The sequence below is a fragment of the Bos grunniens genome, chromosome 8 (assembly GCF_055505025.1).
Source record: "Bos grunniens cultivar Pamir isolate PY7600 chromosome 8, Bosgru_T2T1.0, whole genome shotgun sequence".
NCBI classification, from domain to species: domain Eukaryota; kingdom Metazoa; phylum Chordata; class Mammalia; order Artiodactyla; family Bovidae; genus Bos; species Bos grunniens.
Genome location: NC_141172.1, coordinates 21914828 through 21937912, shown reverse-complemented (window position 1 = coordinate 21937912; position 23085 = coordinate 21914828). Strand labels below are relative to the sequence as shown.

At 39.7% G+C, this 23085-nt stretch overlaps 2 protein-coding genes across 2 annotated transcripts; both read right to left on the bottom strand.

Annotated features, from left to right (window-relative positions):
* Positions 1 to 17181: 17181 nt before the first annotated feature.
* LOC147366824 (interferon alpha-17-like) lies at positions 17182 to 20406 on the bottom strand. The gene has a single exon (XM_086414317.1). The coding sequence runs from the start codon at positions 18059 to 18061 to the stop codon at positions 17276 to 17278; it is 786 nt and encodes a 261-aa protein (XP_086270443.1). The 5' UTR covers positions 18062 to 20406; the 3' UTR covers positions 17182 to 17275.
* LOC147366825 (interferon beta-2) lies at positions 19181 to 20261 on the bottom strand. Its single transcript, XM_086414318.1, has one exon. The coding sequence runs from the start codon at positions 20259 to 20261 to the stop codon at positions 19701 to 19703; it is 561 nt and encodes a 186-aa protein (XP_086270444.1). The 3' UTR covers positions 19181 to 19700.
* Positions 20407 to 23085: the final 2679 nt, after the last annotated feature.

Here is a 23085-nt window from a genome sequence, read left to right as displayed (position 1 = left end):
AGATGCCTGTGTCATTCCCTCAAATGAGTGAAGAGTACTAAGAATGGAAAAAATAAAGCAACCAATCCAAAAAACGATTCTGGGAAGATGACAGTGGCGGTGGTATAATTTTAAATTTCTATGAGTTCTCACAAAGAAACAGACATTGCCACCAGATAGAAACAAAAATCCTACTGAGCATGGAACTCATGGATATGAGCCACAAAAATGCAAGCAGATGAGGACTAATCACCAGTTGCCACAGGACCAGCCTGAGAGGAGCATCCATATGGGAGAAAGCAGAGGAAAGCAATGGACCTAAGAACCCCAAAGTAGCTAAGAGGTATTTACTGGAAAGCCATCCGGGCCAATCTGAAAACAGCAGCTGAAACCGGAAGGGATTTGGCTCAATGTTATAGCTTTTGAGTTGTGATGATACTTCGGTAAGCTCTGAAAGGTAGTGAAATAGTCTAGGAGACCAGCAAGGTTCAAATCAACCAGGCACAGCTCCGCTTTGGAAATGGATCTACACTGAGGAGTAAGTGCTAACAATGGGATCAAATTTTAGCAGGATATAAACAGGAGAGACAAGAAAAGAGAAGACCAGACCAGGGTGAGAGGTGGGAAACTCAGAAAGCAAGCAGGCTTATTTTTTAACATTTTACAGAAGCAGCAGAAGGGGGAGCTCTGTCAAACTAGAAAAGTCACCCTGAACTACTTCTATTGTAGAAAATGAGGAAGCATAAACTCTTGTAAAATCAAGCAACAGAATAGTAGTATTAAGATTAAATTTCATACAGGTTATTGTTAGAAAAAAGAGAGTAAGGTGCCGGACTAATAGCTCTACAGATAATGAAAATATACCAGGAATACATGCAAATGAAACAGATTGAATTAGCATTGCTGCTGCTGCTAAGTCTCTTCAGTCGTGTCCCACTCTGTGGGACCCCATAGAGGGCAGCCTACCAGGCTCCCCTGTCCCTGGGATTCTCCAGGCAAGAACACTAAAGTGGGTTGCCATTTCCTTCTCCAATGCATGAAAGTGGAAAGTGAAAGTGAAGTTGCTCAGTCGTGTCTGACTCTTCTCGACCCCATGGACTGCAGCCTACCAGGCTCCTCAGTCCATGGGATTTTCCAGGCAAGAGTACTGGGGTGGGGTGCCATTGCCTTCTCCCGAATTAGCATTACCAGAGAAGTATTTAAACATTTAAAAATTACATAAACAACATAAACAATATCAGACAAATGCAGAAATGAAGTAATATATAGACAGGAAATCATTAGAAATAAAGGAAAAAACTAAATTTTGTTGAATAAGACATAGTCACAAGATAAGTTTTGAAAAATCTGTTAATTGAGAAAAGTTTTAATATGAAAAAATAAAGCAAATCAACAGCATATAAAAATATCATGTATTGATCAAGGGGGATTACTTTTAGGAAACTGAGAATGTCTATATTATACAATTCATAGTGAAAAAGACAAATTAAATATCGATCAGTAGGGAATTGACAAAGTAATATTATCATACAGACCAAAATGAAATACTTTATGGCCATTAAAAGGAAGGTCAGGTGATATATAGACATACATTCAAGAATATTTAATAAAAAGAGCAATATCACACGAAATGCTAGGCAGGATGAAGCACAAGCTGGAATCAAGATTCCCGAGAGAAATATCAATAACCTCAGATATGTAGGTGACACCACACTTACGGCAGAAAGTGAAGAACTAAAGAGCCTCTTGATAAAAGTGAAAGAAAGTGAAAAAGCTGGCTTAAAACTCAACTTTCAAAAAACGAAGATCAAGGCATCCAGCCCCATCAATTCATGGCAAATAGATGAGGAAACAATGGAAAGACTGAGAGGCTTCATTTTGGTGGGCTCCAAAATCACTGCAGATGGTGACTGCAGCCAGGAAATTAAAAGACACTTGGTCCTTGGAAGAAAAGTTATGACCAATCTAGACAGCATATTAAAAAGCAGAGACATTACTTTACGGCCAACAAAGGTCTGTCTCATCAAAGCCATGGTTTTTCCAATACTCACGTATGCATGTGAGAGTTGGACTATAAAGAAAGCTGAGCACTGAAGAATTGATGCTCTTGAACTGTGGTGTTGGTGAAGACTCTTGAGAATTCTTTGGACTGCAAGGATATCCAACTAGTCCATCCTAAAGGAAATCAGTCCTGAATATTCACTGGAAGGACTGATACTGAAGCTGGAACTCCAATACTTTGGCCACGTGATGCAAAGAACAGACTCCTTGGAAAAGACCCTGATGCTGGGAAATATTGAAGGCCAGAGGAGAAGGGGGTGACAGAGGATGAGATGGTTGGATGGCATCACCGACTCGATGGACATGAGTTTGAGCAAGCTCCGGGAGTTTGTGCTGGACAGGGAAGCCAGGGGTGCTGCGGTCCATGGGGTCCCAAAGAGTCAGACACGACTGAGCAACTGAACTGAACTTAATAATGGACATGATATTATTATTAACTTTATAAATTAATAAAGATACACATATATATGCTGATATATGCCTGCAATTTTTTATCACTGGGCAGTTTCACTCATCTATTGGTAGTAGATATCCTAAATAAGAATGCAACAGAAGGAAAATTCTTTCACTTTGTGCCTTTAGAACTGTTTGTACATGGATTTTTTTCCCATAAAAAGAGAATATCTTGGAGATAGGATTCTCAGGCATTTTTATCACTTAGTGCAATTTATCCTCAGGAAAAAATAAAATAAATGTTACTAAATGTTTAGCTTTCTTTTCTCACTTTTAAACTTTTTCCTATAATGAACACATGTTGTGTGATTACAAAATAAAAAGCACTTAGTTATATTCAAAATCAGGGCATAAAATTATATATACAATGCAACTATGTAAAAGCATGTAGAGAAAAAAACTAATTAAAGGAAATATACCAGTATTTTAATAGTGATTATGTTTGATTAGTAAAAGTAAACGGTGATTTTTTTTTCTTTTTTTCTTGCAAGGTTTCCAACTTTCCAACCGGTGAATTTATTCTTTCATTATTAAGTAATCTGGGTTAATAAATGCGGCATTTTGGGGTTTATTAATTTCATTCAAAATCAGCAATGACCAGAATAAATATAATGCAAGCCAAACCTGTGTAATTTCAATTTTTCTGGTAGCCACATCAAAAGAATAAAAAGAAACAAGTTAATTTTAACAGTATATTTTATTTAACACAATATATTTAAATGTTATCATTTCAACATAAACCAATACAAAACTATTAATGAGATGGTTACATTCTTCTTTTTCATAGTGCCTTCAAAATACAGTACATACTTTCAGTCATAGTACAGCTCAGATGGACTAGTCAAGCGCTCAGTTGGCCACATGGCGTTGTTGACTCCATGGTGACCAGCACAACTCAAGATGGAGGGAGCAATAGGAAGACAAGATCGATATTAAAAATCAACCACTTCTTTTTATATGATCAATAAAAAGTTGGAAAATTACATTTAAAAATGATACCATTGACAATAATATAAAAAGTCTACTACTGAGAAACTGTCATAGCTGGAGGTGCCTAAGAAGATATGGCAGTTAAAGGTAATAGGGCATCTTAAATGACACCCCAGAACAGAAAAAGAACATTAGGTTAAAAACGAAGGAGATCTGGGAATTCCCTAGAGATCTAGTAGTTGGGACTCTATGCTTTCAGGGCAGGAGGCCTGAGTTCCATCCCTGGTCAGAGAACTAAGATCCCACAAATCTCAGAACCAAAAATAAGAAAATAAATAAAAAGTTGCTGCAACCAGAGTGTGTGTGAGAAGGGGAGGCACTAAGGAGTTCTTAATAAAGTGTAGACTAGGTGATTCTTAATTAATTAATTTATGACTGGACTGGCTCTTTGTTGCAGCAGGTGGGCTTTCTCTAGTTGGAGCAAGCGTGGGCTGATCTCTAGTTGAGGAGCTCAGGCTTCTCACTGTGGAGCTTTCTCTTGCTGCAGAGCACAGACTCTAGGGCACGGGCTCAGTAGTTGGGGTGCACAGGCTTAGTTGCCTCACAGCACATGTAATCCTCCCTGGCCGGGGATGGAACCCATGTCCTCTGCATTGGCAGGTGGATTCTTAACCACTGGCCCACCAGGGAAGTCCCAGACTTTAATCCTTTTGAATGTAGCATTGACAGGCCCAATTACCTTCACTTTTGGCCTCTAAGTACAAGTCTATAATTGAAATTTGATTCAAATTAGATGGCCAGAAACTAATGAAAAATAGAAGCTTTCTCTGTTACATTGAGATTGTCCTTTTTTTTTTTCATCTTGATCATCAATAAAGATAAAGCAACTTGTCCAACTAATTCTTCTTCTGAGTGAGCAAAAGACATGTAAGCATGTGATGAGGTGGTCAGCATCAGTGAGAAGGGAATCCAGAGTCTATGATAGGGGACTGCTAAGGCCACCTCCTACTGAGACTCACACTGTCATTTAGTGACAAATATTTAGCAAATGTTTCTTAACCGCTTCATAAACCAAAGAAGCAAACACTGCTAATTTATTGGACTATTTTTAAAATATCTCTCAATAAACTTTTGCTACTGGCTTGATTATATATTTTTTACATTCTTTCTGAGGTTTTTTCCCAACATATTTGTTATTTATTGTTGTTGCAAGAATGAATGAAACACTTTTTTCATTAAATTTTTCTACCATTTAATGGACTAGGTTTTCCTTGCATTTTCATACACAAACACATATCAAAATAATTTTGGTTTTTAATCTGGCTAACTTTACAAATGCTATATCTGAAAGTATTTGGTTGGATTTTCAAATTTTTAAATAAACAAATATATTGTCTGCAAATAAAAATTTTAAAGGACTGAAGATGTTAAGTGTGATGATCGTATAGAGCAACCGCTATTTGGTGTATGAGATTGTACTTTAAAAACTATTTTGTAGCAAAGCTGAAATATGCATAGCCTATGACCTAGTAAGTCCAGCAATTACCCTGGAAAAAAATCAAGTGAATATACATCAGGATATAAGTAAAGAATATTTATACCAGCACTATTGATAATAGTACCAAACACAAAATGACCTAACTATCCTTTAAAATGGCATAAATAAATAAGTTGTTACCTATGCTTATAATAGGGTTGTTAATAACAAGATGTACGAAACACAATAAACACACAAACATAGTAGTAAGAGAAACTCAACTCAAAAGAAAACATAGACCATTTATATAAACGTATACAAAACTTAAAAATAGGCCTGACTAGACAGGAGACATTTTGCTCAGCAACCTAGGGCGTTCCTGTGAAGCTTCAGGACCACAATTTCTGTCTCCAGCTTGAGGGAAGAGCGTGTCTTCCCACCTTCCAGCTGCGGCCTCGCTCTCGCCCTCTCTCAGCACCTGAGGCTGACTCTGCCCAGGCTGGGGTTGCCCTGTGCTCACAGCCAACAACTGGTGGTAGGCCCAGAGCCCCTGCTCAGGCCTCCCACCTGGTGTGGAGAGGGACAATATGCAGAGAGATCTAAGTGCCCCTGGTTGCAGTCTTCTCTATTCTCCTTTCTCACACCCTGGACATCTTGCCACAGGCCTTGGATAGACTCATTGTGCACTTTTTTCCTAGCTCACTTCAGGATGCAGCTGGAACTAGGTACTCGGCTGAAGGCCTCTCTGCCTAGCTCTCCTAACTCCTCCAGAATATATCCAACCAGAGGATCCCACACTGTGCTCCCCTGTCACTCTCAGAATGCGCCCATCAGAGGGTCGATGGCCCAGGAACAGGCAGGAGCAGCCCAGGCCTTGTTGTCACTGTTTGCTGCCAGGACCCGCTGCTGCTGGACACTCAGACCTGCTCTTTCAGAACATGCTCATCTGCATCAAGCCTTCGTTGACTTCAGATCCGAGGCCGTTCTCTGAGCTGGACTTTAATCCTCAGAATCACTATCAGGGGTGCAGTGAGACAGGCTAACCCAAGGTTGAGAAAACAGTTAAAAGGACAACACATTGGCTGCAGCTGCTGAACAAGCCTCAGAGGCCCCCCCTCAGTTGACACTTCAGCAAGTCCCAGTGTGTGGGTTCTGGGTTAGTTTCCTGTCTCTGAGGCAGTTTCTGAATCTTCCTTAAAGTGAAACAGCCCAAAGCAAAGCCATCTACATACTCAAAACCGACAAGTGACTTGAATTTTGTTACATCATCAGAGATTGCGTAATGAACCCCAGAAGGCAAAAATGGCAATGAAGTTGATGCAACAAGTGAAAAGGAAACTAAATGCAAGCTGCCAAAAGGAATTTCAGGATCCAGCCTGGGAATCCCCTCTGGCCTGGCCTCCTGGCTGAGTTGAGTGCACAGAGCAGAGGATCCTCCTGACTGCCTGCCAGATGCCTGTGTCTTCCTGGCTGAAACTCTGAGCTCCTAAAGTCCAGGGAAAACAAAAAATCCAGTGAGGGTGGGGGTGAGTCCTTGTAGACAGCTGGCCTGTGTGCCAGGTAGGAATGTTTCTGTCTAGAACTCTGGGTATTATTGCAACAGGCTTGGCCTCGTCATCCCAGTGAATGGCTATTTCCCCTCTCACTGAGTGGTGGGTGAGCTGCAGGAATCTGTCTCTGAACAGCTCTCTGCGAACTGCCTCATCTTCCTGAGCACAGACCCAGAACATCAGGAAATAATCTTCTAACCAGATTCAAACCCAAAGAATTAATATGTAAGGAGCACTTGGGAAGTGTCTGGTACCATTCTGAGCATGTTCTATAAATTAAAGCAATTAATCTTGCCACACTTTCAAGAGGAGCTTTTATGATTATCTTAGTAAGACAGTTATTGTAGTTAGTTATTGCAGTTAAGACACAATGCAGGAATTTATAACTAGGCAATCTAATTTTAAGTACTAATGAAGAAAAATCTCAAAGATCTATTAGCGGGAAAATATAAATGAGAAACTAAAGTCTATAAAAGATGATATTTTTGTGATATATTTTAATATGTCCATATGTATAGATTTATTAACTACATATGAAAATGTCTAGAAGGATACCCATTAAATTGTTAACAGTATAGGATTAGGGTGCATCCTCCTAGAGGTCAAGGGTAGGCATTCCTTTGTATGAGTTATTTAAAAGTTTAGCAATGACACGTGTGTTTTATAAATACAAATAAGCTTAAGAAGCCCTCTTTACTTTTTTAGAGTCACATTTATCATGGCAGCTACTGGTTCTCACATCTCTTAGCTGTCTCTGCAATCCCCAGCCTGCCTTGCTATTTTTGCCTCGTTTTGAACAGTTCAGAAGGCTCTTTTCGCAAAAGTGGCCAAATGTAGAAACTTACTCTCCTTTCAACATCCTACTCCAGGATCCTGGATTCCACATATGCAGATTGACCTCCCATGATGTATGTGGTTCTCCACTAATCCTTGAAAGTGCTCCAGTTCTTATTAGGCCCCAGGCAGGCAACTGTGTCCATGACTTGGGCTTTTCTCCACTCATCTCCCTTCCTCCTCTAATCTGTGTCTCAAGAATCACATTCAATCCCTCCTGAAACTGTCCCTTGTTTATTCTATGACCCAGAGTGGGTAACCCCATTCCCTCTTTATTCAGGAGGCTTCAGTTCAGTTCAGTCGCTCAGTCGTGTCCGACTCTTTGGGACCCCATGGACTGCAGCATGTCAAGCCTCCCTGTCCATCAGCAACTCCCAGAGTTTACCCAAACTCATGTCCATTGAGTCAGTGATGCCATCCAAGCATCTCATCCTCTGTCGTGCCCTTCTCTTCCTGCCCTCAATCTTTCCCAGAATCAGGGTCTTTTCAAATGAGTCGGCTCTTTGCATCATGTGGCCAAAGTACTGGAGTTTCAGCTTCAACATCAGTCCTTCCAATGAACACCCAGGATGGACCGGTTTGATCTCCTTGCAGGCCAAGGGACTCTAAAGAGTCTTCTCCAACACCACAGTTCAAAATCATCAATTCTTTACAGTCCAAATCTAACATCCTTACATGACTACTGGAAAAACCATAGCTTTGACTAGACAGACCTTTTTGGTAGTGTAATGTCTCTGCATTAATATGCTATCTGGGTTGCTTATAATTTTCCTTCCAAGAAGTAAGCATCTTTTAATTTAATGGCTGCAGTCACCATCTGCAGTGATTTTTGAGCCCCCAAAAATAAAGTCAGCCACTGTTTCCACTGTTTCCCCATTTATTTGCCATGAAGTAATGGGACTGGATGCCATGATCTTAGATTTCTGAATGTTGAGCTTTAAGCCAACATTTTCACTCTCCTCTTTCACTTTCATCAAGAGGCTCTTTAGCTCTTCACTTTCTGCCATAAGGGTGGTGTCATGTCATCTGCATATCTGAAGTTTATTGATATGCAATCTTGATTCCATCTTGTGCTTCCTCCAGCCCAGTGTTTCTCATGATGTACTCTGCATATAAGTTAAATAAGCAGGGTGACAATATACAGCCTTGACATACTCCTTTTCCTATTTGGAACCAGTCTGTTGTTCCATGTCCAGTTCTAACTGTTGTTTCCTCACCTGCATACAGGTTTCTCAAGAGGCAGGTCAAGTGGTCTAGTATTCCCATCTCTTTCAGAATTTCCCACAGTTTATTGTGATCCACAGAGTCAAAGGCCTTGGCATAGTCAATAAAGCAGAAGTAGATGTTTTTCTGGAACTCTCTTGCTTTTTCGATGATCCAGTGGATGTTGGCAATTTGATCACTGGTTCCTCTGCCTTTTCTAAAACCAGCTTGAACATCTGGAAGTTCAGACTTTATGTATTGATTGCTAAAGCCTGGCTTGGAGAATTTTGAGCATTACTTTACTGGCGTGTGAGATGAGTGCAATTGTGCGGTATTTTGAGCATTCTTTGGCATTGCCTTCCTTTGGGATTGGAATGAAAACTGACCTTTTCCAGTCCTGTGGCCACTGCTGAGTTTTCCAAATTTGCTGGCATATTGAGTGCAGCTCTTTTAAAGCATCATCTTTCAGGATTTGAAATAGCTCAACTGGAATGCCATCATCTCCACCAGCTTTGTTCATAGTGATGCTTTCCAAGCCCACTTGACTTCATCACATTCCAGGATGTCTGGCTCTAGGTGAGTGATCACACCATCGTGATTAATCTGGGTCGTGAAGATCTTTTTTGTATAGTTCTGCTTCCCTGGTGGCTCAGAGATTAAAGCATCTACCTGCAAGGTAGGAGACCCAGGTTCAATCCCTGGGTCAGGAAGATTCCCTGGAATAGGAAATGGCAACCAACTCCAGTATTCTCGCCTGGAGAATCCCATGGAAGGAGGAGCCTGGTAGACTACAGTCCACAGGGTCGCAAGGAGTCGGACACGACTGAGTGACTTCACGTTCTTTCTTTCTTTTCAGTGTATTCTTGACACCTCTTCTGCTTCTGTTAGGATCATACAATTTCTGTCCACTTTTGAGCCCATCTTTGCATGAAATGTTCCCTTGGCATGTCTAATTTTCTTGAAGAGATCTCTAGCTGTTCCCATTCTATTGTTTTCCTCTATTTCTTTGCACTGATCACTGAGGAAGGCTTTTCTATCTTGCCTTGCTATCCTTTGGAACTCTGCATTCAGATGGGTATATCTTTCCTTTTCTCCTTTGCTTTTGGCTTCTTTTCTTTTCACAGCTATTTGTAAGGCATCCTCAGACAGCCATTTTGCTTTTTTGCATTTCTTTTTCTTGGAGCTGGTCTTACTCCCTGTCTCCCGTACAATGTCACAAATCTCTGTCCATAGTACTTCAGGCACTCTATCAGATCCAGTCCCTTAAATCTATTTCTCACTTCCACTATATAATCGTAAAGGATTTGATTTAGGTCATACCTGAATGGTCTAGTGGTTTTCCCTACTTTCTTCAATTGAAGTCTGAATTTGGCAATAAGGAATTCATGATCTGAGCCACAATCTGCTCCCAGTCTTGAATTTGCTGACTGTATAGATCTTCTCCATCTCTGGCTGCAAAGAATATAACCAGTCTGATTTTGGTGTTGGCCATCTGGTGATGTCCATGTGTAGAGTCTTTTCTTGTGTTGTTGGAAGAGGGTGTTTGCTATGACCAGTGCGTTCTCTTGGCAAAACTCTATTAGCCTTTACCCTGCTTCGTTATGTACTCCAAGGCCAAATTTGCCTGTTACTCTAGGTGTTTCTTGACTGCCTACTTTTGCTTTCCAGTCCCCTATAATAAAAAGGACATATTTTGTGGGTGTTACTTCTAAAAGTTCTTGTAGGTCTTCGTAGAACCGTTCAACTTCAGCTTCTTCAGCATTACTGGTTGAGGCATAGACTTGAATTACCATGATATTGAATGATTTGTTTTGGAAACAAACAGAGATCATTCTGTCATTTTTGAGATTGCATCCAAGTACTGCATTTTGGACTCTTGTTGACGATGATGGCTACTTCATTTCTTCTAAGGGATTCTTGCCCACAATAGTAGATATAATGGTCATCTGAGCTAAACTCACCTATTCCAGTCCACTTTAGTTCGCTGATTCCTAAAATGTTGATGTTCACTCTTGCCGTCTCCTGTTTGACCACTTCCAATTTGCCTTGATTCATGGACCTTACATTCCAGGTTCCTATGCAATATTGCTCTAATATAGAGCAATAATGCATTCTATATTAGAGCAATATTGCTGGAGGCTTCGTGTCGATCAAAGTAGTGGCACCTCAATGTCCTAGTAATTGTCATATTTTTACCCAGAATATACTTGAAATTTTAAAAAAAGGACAGTTTCACTTAAGAAGATCCTTAGTGAAACAGCAAGATGATGAATTTTATGAAGTCTGAACTTTGGAGTATACATTTTTAAAATATTCTCTGTTGTAGTCTTTGTAGTCTCTGTAATATGCTATGTGACAAGCACCTCTGCTGCAGGCACAGTGATTGTTCTGAGGGGAAGGACATGGATGATGACTATTTGAGTTATGAGCTAAACTAGCCACTCTCTTTATAACACCTAGTTTTACGCTAGAGAATGACAGATAGTCAGATTATGGTTATTCACAGGTGGGCATTTGACAGATATTTTCTTTTTTTTTTTTTTTGGTTTAAATATTTCTTTATTTCTAACTTCTTGAAACATGGACTATTTTGCCCATTTCTGTGTGTGTGTATCCCCCTCCATTTATACATTCTGTAGAGCACTTTGTGCATTTCTTTTCTTAAAGTTGCATTTATATGTTAATTTATTTATTTATGGTTGTGCTGGGTCTCTGTTGCTGCACGTGGACTTTATCTAGTTGTAGCCAGTGGAGTGCATTTTTCACTGCCCTACGGGGGGTTCTCCTTGTGATGACTTCTCACATTATAAACCATGAGTCCCAGAAAAGTCAGGCTTCAGTAGTTGTGGCGTATGGTCTCAATAGTTGTGGCTCACAGGCTCTAGAGTGGGGGCCTTAGGAGTTGTGGCACATGGCTTAGCTGCACTATGGCATGTGGGATCTTCCCATCATTCTCTGGTGGTGGGATCTTCCCATCATTCTCTGGTGGATCAGACAGTAAAGAATCCATTCCAGTATTCTTGTCTGGGAAATCCCATGGACAGATGTACAGAGGAGCCTGATAGGCCACAATCGGAGTGGGTAGCCATCTCCTAGTCCAGGGAATCTGGAGGTTGGTCAATGTGATTATGTCATCTGTGTCCAGATATTTTCTTATACTATTTCTATTAATGGTATTTAAATATTCATGTTGAATTAATGAATGAGGCCAATCTATTTTCTTTTTTTTTTAACTTTACAATATTGTATTGGTTTTGCCATATATCAACATGAATCCACCACAGGTATACACATGTTCCCCATCCTGAACCCTCCTCCCTCCTCCCTCCCCATACCATCCCCCGGGTCGTCCCAGTGCACCAGCCCCAAGCATCCAGTATCATGCATCGAACCTGGACTGGCGACTCGTTTCATGTATGATATTATACATGTTTCAATGCCATTCTCCCAAATCATCCCACCCTCTCCCTCTCCCACAGAGTCCAAAAGACTGTTCTATACATCAGTGTCTCTTTTGCTGTCTCGTATACAGGATTATTGTTACCATCTTTCTAAATTCCATATATATGCATTAGTATACTGTATTGGTATTTTAGGCTTCAGTTTCATCCACCTCATTAGAACTGATTCAAATGTATTCTTTTTAATGGCTGAGTAATACTCCATTGTGTATATGTACCACAGCTTTCTTAACCATTCATCTGCTGATGGACATCTAGGTTGCTTCCATCAATCTATTTTCAACTCATGTTTCCAGGATATGAATTGATCTCAGTGTGCAACTTTGCTTCTGGAAGTTTGAGGAATAATGATTTAATTTGCATAACTTACTAAATTTCTTATTTTATGTTTTAATTTTGACCTGATATAATTTATTGGCACGATGTTAAATCTCTAAATGATGCTCTAAAATAATTTTAAAATTAATTGCAGGCATTGTGATCTGAGCACACAACTTATACAAATATTTTTGCCCTGGAAGAATTATGGATATTCTCTGTGAAGTCTAAGGTATGATAATTTTCATGAATGGTTTATAAATATTTGAAGCAAGTTATATTTCCTATTTTAAGTTAAGGACTCAAGAGTTTTAATCATGAACTTCCTCTTTTAATCATACTTTCAATTCTTCTTCTCTTTATTAATTTTCTATATGGCTTTTTACAGACTAGTAACATTGTACTGGGCTTCCCAGGTAGAGCTAATGGTAGAGAACTTGCCTGCCAATTCAAGAGACAAGAGGAGAGACCAGTTTGATTCCCGGTCAGGAAAATCCCCTGGAGGAGGGCATGGCAACCCACTCCAGTATTCTTTCCTGGAGAATCCCATGGACAGAAGAGCCGGGCAGCCTATGCTCCATGGGGTCACAAAGAGTCAGACACGACTGAAGCGACTCAGCGCAAGCACAGCATTGAGGTGAAACTTCAGTGCTACGGTGTTTCTGTTCACGTTGCTACGTAACGTTACATTCTTTACTCAGTGTTTATACCATTTGAAATTTAGCTCAAGCGTTTTTATATTTAATTATAAGTTCAATGTGTTTCTTATGTATATTGAGCTTCTTTCTCAAATTTAACGTCTTTATTTCTGTAATTCTCAAGTATATCAATATTGATATTAATGACAAAGATCTCGGTGACATTAACATTGCCACCTCTAATTATTTCCTGTACTGCATTTTCTTGCTGTTTTGGCCTGCCTCTGTGTTGTCCTTGTTTTGGTATTATTTAGTATTATTTGATTTTAAGGTTTTTTTCCTCTTCAAAGTAATAGTGAAGTTTGTGCTTTAATCAATCAACAGATTCTTTTAAGTTTCACAGACTCTATTAATATTTATTATTTTAACCTTTATGAGGTTAGGTCTCAAATGTACTGGATTTATGCTTTACCTTTAACGTAACTTTTACATGTTTTTTGACCCTTGTCATTCTCCCTTCAGTTCTCCAATAGTCATTTATTTAAAGCAAATATATAATGTTAAAGCAATTTAGAGTTTCTCTGAATCCTTGAATGAAAAACTGAACAACTAAAACTGCAAAATTTAAAGTAATTTGAGACTTCCTTGGCCATTCAGTGGTTAGGACTCAGCACTTTGACTGCTGTGGGCCTGGGTTCAATCCCCAGTCAGGGAACTAAGGTCTCATAAGCCATGTGGCACAGCCAAAATAATAATAAACTTTTTAAAGCAACTTCCACTGATGTAACTATTCACTTCTAGTTCTTACTAGGACTGTTGCTTTAATCAACACAGTAAATGTTCACAAGAGATTTGATAGGAATAGAAATGCATGTGAAGCTATGTTCAAGTATAAACAAAGGGAAATGTCTAAAAGTTAAATGAAAATAAATTATTTATTTAAGAAAATAAAAATACATTAATTTTGAAAGCACTGAGAATGATGGAAAGTTGGATGCAGTCTGCAAAACAAGTGCCGTGTATTCCAAATGTGATGATTGCAAATTTTTTGGAGTCCTGTGATCAATAAGGCCCTAATCAACTTGAATGAAACAATTCTCACTTTAAGGTGAAGCATATGAGAATACAGCAATGAGTTTCGTATTCTTATCTAGCTTGTCAACTTGCTAGGAAGACAGTTCTCACCCTGGGAGTCAAAATATTTTTGAATGATGATGATACTGTTGCCGTCATTAGACATCATGTCTCCTGACCTGTTCTTCAAGACTTCTATCGAGACTGCATCCAAGTACATGTACAACTAAGGAAACCATGGAGAAATCTATTTGAGTGTCACTTAGACGCTTCTACTTTGTTGGCTACCCTAGAAGCTTTAACCAAGAAAGCAGGTGACTCAAGTTAGGCCTGAGGGGACAGAGTTTAAGCGGCAGGGGTTACTTCATCACACCAGATTCTCCCTGTGTTCCTGGAATTCTTTCACGGCCTTGCTTCAGGGATCTGTTACCTAGTGATGGACTGGAGCAAGGACCAAGCTAAAGTACTGAGAGAATGAAGATCCGAGGCAACCTTCCTTCTCTGTGTTCCAGGTCCTCAGCTTTGAAGTCTTTCTTGACTAGTGAGTGATGCAGTCGAAACAAATGATACATGAACTGGAGTTACACTGCCATCTATGGGCTGTAGTCAAATACTGGCTAGAGACTGGCCTGGGAAGAAGGCAGGAAATTTGAAATTTAAACACAAAGTAACAAATACAGAAGTGAAGAGAAAACAAATTCTCATTCATAGGTAGCGAGTCTAGTCATGTGAAATGTATGTTCTTAGATCCACATATTCACCTTTGTTTTCAATAATGGAAAAAATGGATTGTTCATTATTGCATACATTTGCCATTTTCCTCTATTTTTATATCCTTAGCCATGGACATTTTAATGACAATATCATTTTTTTTCCAATTTATCAATTTCATACATTAAACCTATCCATTTTTTTACTTCCATAAAGTGAATTAATTTTCTGTTGTTTTATTATTTTTCTCGATGAAACACACTTGACTCCGATATATTTGTTCATGATGAGCTACAAATGGTGTATAATTTAAAAAATAAGGTAAAGTACTCTTCTTATGTTCTTGATAGTATTTCATATCTAACATGGTTTCCAAGTGGGATTATAAACTTTTTAAGTTTTATTACACAAATAAGACACAGATTCATTTTTATTGTTATAGTTTAAGTAAATGTAGAAACATTCCAGCATTGGGATGTCTTGTGAACTCCAAGAGGTGAATTGTTTTCTTATGTGAAACATAATAACATATAAAATCACACACAAACTTTCCTTTTTTGCTTCTTTAGTTTTATAGCTTTCAGCATGGTTGTTGTTTAGTCCATAAGTCATTTCTGTCCTTTTATGACCCCATGGGACAGTAGGCCCCCAGGATCCTCTGTCCATGGAATTCTCCAGACAAGAATACTGGAGTGAGTTGTCAATTCCTTATAGAAGGCATCTTCCCGACCTACGGATGGAACCCGCATCTCTTGTCTCCTGCATTGGCAGGCAGATTCTTTACCACTAGTGCCATCTCATCTGTTAAATTGAAAGCTCACAGAGAGTTTAATTAATTTTAACTAGAAAAGCATCAGGATTTAACATGGAAATGTTGTAGTCACAAATTCTATTTAAATGTTCTAATTGTTGAAATATTTCTTTTGCTTTTACAATGTTTCATTCTGTGTTATCACAATTTAGATTGTATGCATGGAAAGCAAAGCAGAGAGAAGGATTTTTTGGAATGAATATACCAATCTCAATAAATAAATTTTCCATTATAATATTAATTTCAAAAATTCAAATTTTTAAAATCTTCATCCATCATATAAAATAGATTCTCTATAACATCTATTGTTTCCCTGGTTGAAAGTAACCACCTTTTTAGAGAACTAATTTGAGGCGTGGCTAAACCAGACCCTCCCAAATAAATATATATATACATGTATCAACATTCCAAAAACGAAGATCATGGCATCCAGTCCCGTTACTTCATGGAAAATAGATGGGGAAAAAGTAGAAACAGTGTGAGATTTCATTTTCTTGGGGTCTGAAATCACTATGGATGGTGACTGCAGCTACTAAATTAAAAGATTCTTTCTCCCTGGAAGAAAATTTATGACAAACCTAGACAGTGTGTTAAAAAACAAAGATATCATGTTGCTGATAAAGGTCCATGTAGTTAAAGCTATGGTTTTTCCAGCAGTCGTGTATGGATGTGAGACCATAAAGAAGGACCATAAAGAAGCACCATAAAGAAGGCTGAGTGCTGAAGAATTGATTCTTTCTAACTGTGGTGCTGGAGAACACTCTTTGAGAGTCCCTTGGCCAGCAATGAGATCAAACCAGTCAATCCTAAAGGAAATCAACCCTGAATATGCATTGAAAGGACAGGTGCTGAAGCTGAAGCTCTAATACTTTGACCACCTGCTGAGAAGAAACCAACCCATTGAAAATGACCCTGATACTGGGAAAGATTGAGGGTAGGAGGAGAAGGGGTCAACAGAGGATGAGATGGTTGGATGGCATCACTGACTCAATGGACATGAGTTTGTGTAAACTCCGGGATTTGGTGATAGACAGGGAAGCCTGGCATGCTGCAGTCCATGGGGTCGCAAAGAGTCAAATACGACTGAGCAGAGCGACTAAACTGAACTGAACTGAAGCCAGTATTTGACTACAGTCCATAGATGGAAGTGTAACTCCAGTTCATGTTAATTGGCATAAAGAAGGCTTACTTTGTAAGACTCTCAAATGTAAGGTGATGTACATTGTCCCCGAATTGAAAAAAAAAAAGAGAGGAAAAAAACCCCACATCATATAGAGGGGCCCTCTGGCATGAGCTATCTGGTGCATTTAAAGAAGTGAACAAGACAAGCTTCAGAGAAGGAAAGATAAGTTTCTATTATGATGAAAATCCTCAGTTTATTCTTTACCTCTGTAGCACATAGAATTAACTGAGAAAGATCTTTAAGAACAGAGGATCCTGAAAACTTGTCCATGAGAAAGAAACTCTGAACGTTGAGTATAGAAAATACAGCCCCTCAGACATCTAGAGATCTTTTCAATGATGATCAAAAGATCTTTATACAAGAAAAGACATTCTGTTCTGCTGTCCACACCTGTTTCTGGAAAATCATGATTTTCATTTCAGACATTTTTCAATGCCTGAAGAATTATGAGTACAATTGCTCTGGAGCAAGAAGCAAAAAATAATGTAATATATTAGCGAGAGTTACAAATATAAACATCTTTATTTGTGGAGGTTTCTTGAGGATTCTTATATGAGGGAAAGGCACTTTTAATTTCCACTGTGAGAGCCTCTCAGGGAAAATGGCTGTATTCCTGTTCCCTGAGGTAGAGATGGATGCCATGGAAATACTCCTGGGCAGGGAATCCCAAATGAGAACAGCACAGATTGTCTTCTTCCATCTGCTCCAATTGTTTCATGCTCTGATCCGGGCTGGAGAGGAGTTTATCCAGCAGAGAGTTGTTCCAAGTAGCACGGCTGTCCTCCGTGGTGAAGAGTTGGAAGCTCTGCAGGAGCATCAGATAGTGGTTGCTGGGGCCCTGAGTCATCTGCATTGGAGTGATCTTCTCTCTTTTCCAAGGAAGTCTGAAGTGGCTCTGTCCTTTAGGCGCGACTGAGAGCGGATCTTTTGCATCTGTTTCAAGTGTTTGAAGATTTCCTTGTTTTTCTGGCAGTGCATCCCAAGGCACGTTCCAGCGAAGAGAGCAAACAGGGATGCTGCGGAGCATCACCCCTTCCACCAGCAAGCGGATGTGGGCCATAGAGAATGTCAGTGATTCTGTAGACGGCCGGGAGGGGACGCGCGAGCACCGCGAAACAAAGCGCTGAGATGGAACCGCAGACCGCCTGCTTCTCCGGGCGACCGCGAGAGCGCGCACGCTGTGGTTCGATCGCTTCTGCTTTCGAATCGCGGTCTTGGGGGAGTTGGCAGTTGACTCACATGCGCTGGAGAGACAGGACGCCAAGTTTCCACAGAGCTTTTTATAGGAGCACTGATCCAAGGGTGCGCATATCATTAGCCCTTTTATGGAAAAGGGCTGGTTTTCCGCTGTCCTGAGTAGGGAGCCAGAATATTGCATTTTCGGAACGACCGCCTGAGTAGTGGGCTTTCTTTCCAAATGTCAAACAACCAAGCCATGTTTGAGGAAAAGAACCCCCAAGGCGGGGCTTCTGAGTGAGATGAGGCTGATTTTACAGATTGGCGCTCACTTCCGACGCGAGGGAACCCACAGCTCAGAGAAAGGGACCGGGCAGCGGTGATGGGATTATTGGCGACGCGAGGATGGACAGCGTTGTGCCCAAAGTGAAACTAGAAGGTGGGCATGAAACGATTGGTTACCCGACGCTGTGGGGGCGTTGCTGACAAAGTGAAACAAGGTAACTGAGATGACACTATTGGCTGTACCACCCTGATGGGAGGTGGGGAGCGGCGGGCGTTGCGGACACGCTGAATCCCGCGGGCTAGTAAACTATTCGCTATGGAACGGTGGGAGGACGTTGTGCACAAAGTGAAACACAGCGGCAGCGATGACAGTTTTGGTTCTGTGGCGATGGTGGGGGCGGGTGGGCGTTGCGCAGGAGGAGCGCGGCGGCTAAGAGATTATTCTCTGTGGGAACCTGCTGGGGCGTTGCTCACACGTCGAATCCCGTGGCGGCTAGGAGACGATTTGCAGTGAGTCGATGGGAGAGTGTTCCGCACAAGTTGGAGCATAGTGGAACACAGTGTCCTTGATGAGACTATTGACTTTACCACGATGTGGGGATGGGGGTGGGGAGGTGAGGGGCGTTGCGAACACGGTCGAATCCCGCGGTGGCTCAGAGACTATTCGCTGTGGGACTATAGGAGGGCGTTGGGTACAAAGTGGAACACAGTGGCCGCGATGACACTGTCCGCTATGGGGCGATGGGAGGGCTAACCCTCAAAATTACTTTTCACTAATTTTTAATTGAGGGATTACCATATCTGACAGTTTTTAATGACCCCGTGACCGTCTTAAGTAATTTTTAACTCATGTTCCTGAAACCTCTTTCCCAGGACTACATTGTTAGAAATAAGGGTTGAAGTGTACAAGAAACTAAGGACATTTAGAAGGTCAGAATTTTTCATTTTCTGTAGTTAAGAATTTTATAAACTGAATGGAATTTGCCCCAGATTTATTGGCATCAAGAAGGCTTACTTTGTAAGATCCTCAAATGTAAGGTGGTGTACATTTTCCCCCAGTTGAAAAAAAGACAAAAGAACCCCACATCATGTTGCGGGGCCCTACAGCATGAGCTGTCTGATACATTTAAAGAAGTGAAGGAGACAAGAGCAGGTAAACTGTACCGATCCATGGAGAATATGCCTCTAACTTGGACATTCCACATGTCTTCTATTTTAAATTCCTCAAAGGCAGGGGCTGGAAACTACTATTCTGCAGGCTTGTTTTGCAATAAATGTCTCCAGGGTGCTCACCAATTTTTAATATATGTTGTCACATCAATCAAGTTGACATTAAAACTGCCATGTTCAATTTTGTTTCATAAATAATTTATTTCCCATATAAAAGTTTAAATAAATAAATAATGCATAAATCAATTTAAAAATAGCTTACAGTCTTTAACTATCCATTGAAATCCAGTGCATTGCATTGTCAGTTACTTCAAGAGCCTCTGCTGGGTGAAGAGTATCACCTCAAAGTCACATTGTCCCTTCCCAGAGCCACAGGTGGGAGATGTTCAGTCATGGAGGTAACCTGTTAGTCTCGTCAGAAAAGAAAAATTCCTGAGTATTTGCACTCGTACGACTGTCCAGGCACACCTGTTGTACTCCTTGAACTTCAGGTACTGCACGAGGTTGAAGTAATATTTCCTCAGGTGAAGAACGGTTGTGTCTCCCATAGTGGAGTTTTGCTTCTGCATTATTTCCTTCTGGATTGGCTCCAAACGATTCATTTGCTCATAGAGTTCCTCAAGGAGGTCCTCAATGATGGTCTCAGACCAGCCCGTGCTGGAGAAGTCTCTGGTGAGAATATTGAAGATCTGCTGGAGCATCTCATAGATGACCAATATGGCATCTTCCTTCCGGAACTGCTGTGCTCGCTTCATCTCCTCAGGCATCTGGAAGTCCATCCTGGCCTCGAGGCAATGTTGAGGAGTTGAAGGTAACTGCCTCAGGAGTTTCTGACATACCGCAAGGCTCCGCCTTTGTTGGAATCGAAGCAAGCTGTAGCTCCTGGAAAGAGCTGTGGTGGAGAAACACAGCAGGAGAACCATCTGGAGGAGGCACCGATAGGTCATGGTGAAATCAGGCACAGGGCTGCCTGTTCTGCTAGTAGGTACTAAAGCTGAGTCTTCAAGGATTTGCAGAGTGAATGGCCTTCCTCCTTGAGTGTGGGCTACTTATATAGCATGGCCCTCCATTCTTTCTATTGGAGAGGAATTTCCCACTTTCCAGTTTCCTTTTTAGTTCTCCTGTGTTGATTAGTTACCTCTAAAACTCTTTTTCTTTTTAGCTCCTTGCTTTTTGATTTTATATGTATTAGGAGAAAAGATATACAGTCTGGGAGAATTTCTAATGTTTTTGTAAATTTTCAGTGAATTGCTAAATGCTAAAAAAAAAAAATGCCTAATCAATTTGAACTGAATTATTACAGGGTTCTTTTTGTGAAAGGGTCTTTATTTCTAAGAGTTTAACAATTGTAGGAAATAATTTTTGTATTTTTTGTATAAGGTAAGTTCGCATGAGTTTTTTTTGTATAAGGTAAGTTTGCGTGAGTTTTTTTTAGGCCTTAACCATAAGCAGCAAGATATTGCATATCTTTATCAACTTTAATTTATTGCTTTATTTGGCAATCTCAAATTATCCAGAATATACCAAAGTAAAGATTAAGTCTTATCTCTGTGCAGGCAAATGAATGTTATACAGGCCACACATAAAAGTTCATGATTTCTCTTGTAGGATGCCTTTTGACCATAACTGAGGGGCAATGTATATTTATTTTGTACATACTTTGAATAATCTAAATATCTGATTTTGCATATTAAGGTAAGGATGCAGCAAGTAGGAAAATTCTTTCCTCTTCATTTTGTTCCTTTAGAACTGTTTGTACATGAAAATTTCTCCATAATGAAAGAATATCTGTGAGATAGGATTCTTAGGTATTTTCATAATCTAGTGTCAAAGAATTTTTTAAATGTTACTAAATTTTTACCCTTTCTTTTCTCACATTAAAATTTTTTCTACAAGGAATATATTTTTTGGTATCATTAGAAAATAAAAAGCACCTAGTTATATTCAAAAGCAGGGCATAAAATTGTATATACAACGTCACTATGTAAAAGTATATAGAAAAAAAATAAACTAAAGGAAATATACTAACATTTTAATAGCAATTATATTTAATTTGTGCAACTAAACATTATTTGTTCTTTCTGTGATTTTCCGATATGCTACCAGAGAATGTATTCAGCACTGCTCAGAAGAAATATCATGGGAGCCATACAGGCAATTTAAATTTTTCTAGTAGCCATGTCAAAAGATTAAAAAGAAACAAGTGAAGTTAATTTTAACAGTGTGTTTTATTGAACACAAAATATCCAAATGTTATCATTCCAACATATACCAATATAAATTAATAATGAGATAGTTACATTCCTCTCTTTCATAGTTCCTTCAAAATACTGTGCATACTTTTGCAGTCATAGTACAGCTAAGATTGGGCTAGTCAAGTGCTCACTTGGCCTCCTGTGGTGATGGTTCATGGTGGTGAGCACAGCTCAAGATGGAGAGAGCAGCTTACACAGAGCCAGGAGAATTGCCGAGTTTGCAGGGACCACGTAGAAGGAGCTTCAAATTGTGGATGAGTTATGAGTGAAGAACCAAGGGGATCAATGGTGGGAAAATCAGCTCAAGATATATTCGGGATGCTTTTGAATGCCAGAGTGTGGCTTTGTACTTCATTCGAGAAGTCTTCAGGCAGAGAGGGCACTAAGTTGTGCCCTGGACAGAAGAATGGGCCCAAATGTTATTGGGAACTGAAGCAGGGAAAAGTCCTGCCCAGGCGCTCTCATGGCTGTAGAGACTGGAAAGAAAGACCAGAGTGAGGAACCGGAAGAAGGGGATGGGTGCAGAATTGCAAACAAGAACTCCTGCTTTCTTCTCTTTGTCCTCCTCCCACTTCCTGCTATTGTGTTCATGAGGTGCTTCCTAATAGGTCTCTTTCGATTGCCTTCACGGACTTTATGTCGGCATAATTAATTTTGGCTATGAAAATCCTTGTTTGCATCTTTTGGTGTACATTTATGTAGCCTTCTGTTGGATATATGCCTAGGATGAAGTAATTGGCTCATAGAATGTGCATATGTTCAGATTTAGTAGATAATGACAAACATATTTTTCAAAGTTTACACCAATTTATATTCTCACTATCAAGAGTATGGGATGTCAGTTGCATTACTTTCTTTTCAACACTTGGTATTGCCAGTCTTCTTAATTTTAGCCATTCTAGTGAATCGGAGTGATATCTTATTAGAGTTTTAATTCATATTGCTAGTTATTAATAAGGTTCAGCACATTTTCATATGCTTATTGACAATTTAGATATTTTCTTTGTAAGAGGTCTGTTCAAATCCCTTGCTGTCTCAGATAATTTTTTTTCTATCTAAAGATGATGTAATTGTGTACATACAAAATACAAAAGGACATATAAACTATTGAAATTTTAAAATAAATTTAACAAGGTCACTGAAAAAAGATCAATATTAAAATCAATCACATCTTTTGACATTAGTAATAAAAATTGGAAATTGACATTTCAAAATAATACCACTGATAAGAACATAAAAAGTCTACTACTGAGAAATTGTCACAGCCTTGAGGTGCCTAAGGAAACATGGAAATTAAAGGTACTGTGCCATTCTAAATGGCATCCCAGGACAGAAAAACAACTTTGGGTAAAAACTAAGGAGATCTGGGAATTCCCTTGAGTTTCACTGATTGGGACTCCATGCTTTCACTGCAGGATCCTGCTTGGATCCCTGGTTGGGGAACTATTTAATAAGATGTCACAAGTCTCGCAGCCATAAATAAATAAAAATGAAATTCCTGCAACCAGCGGGGCTG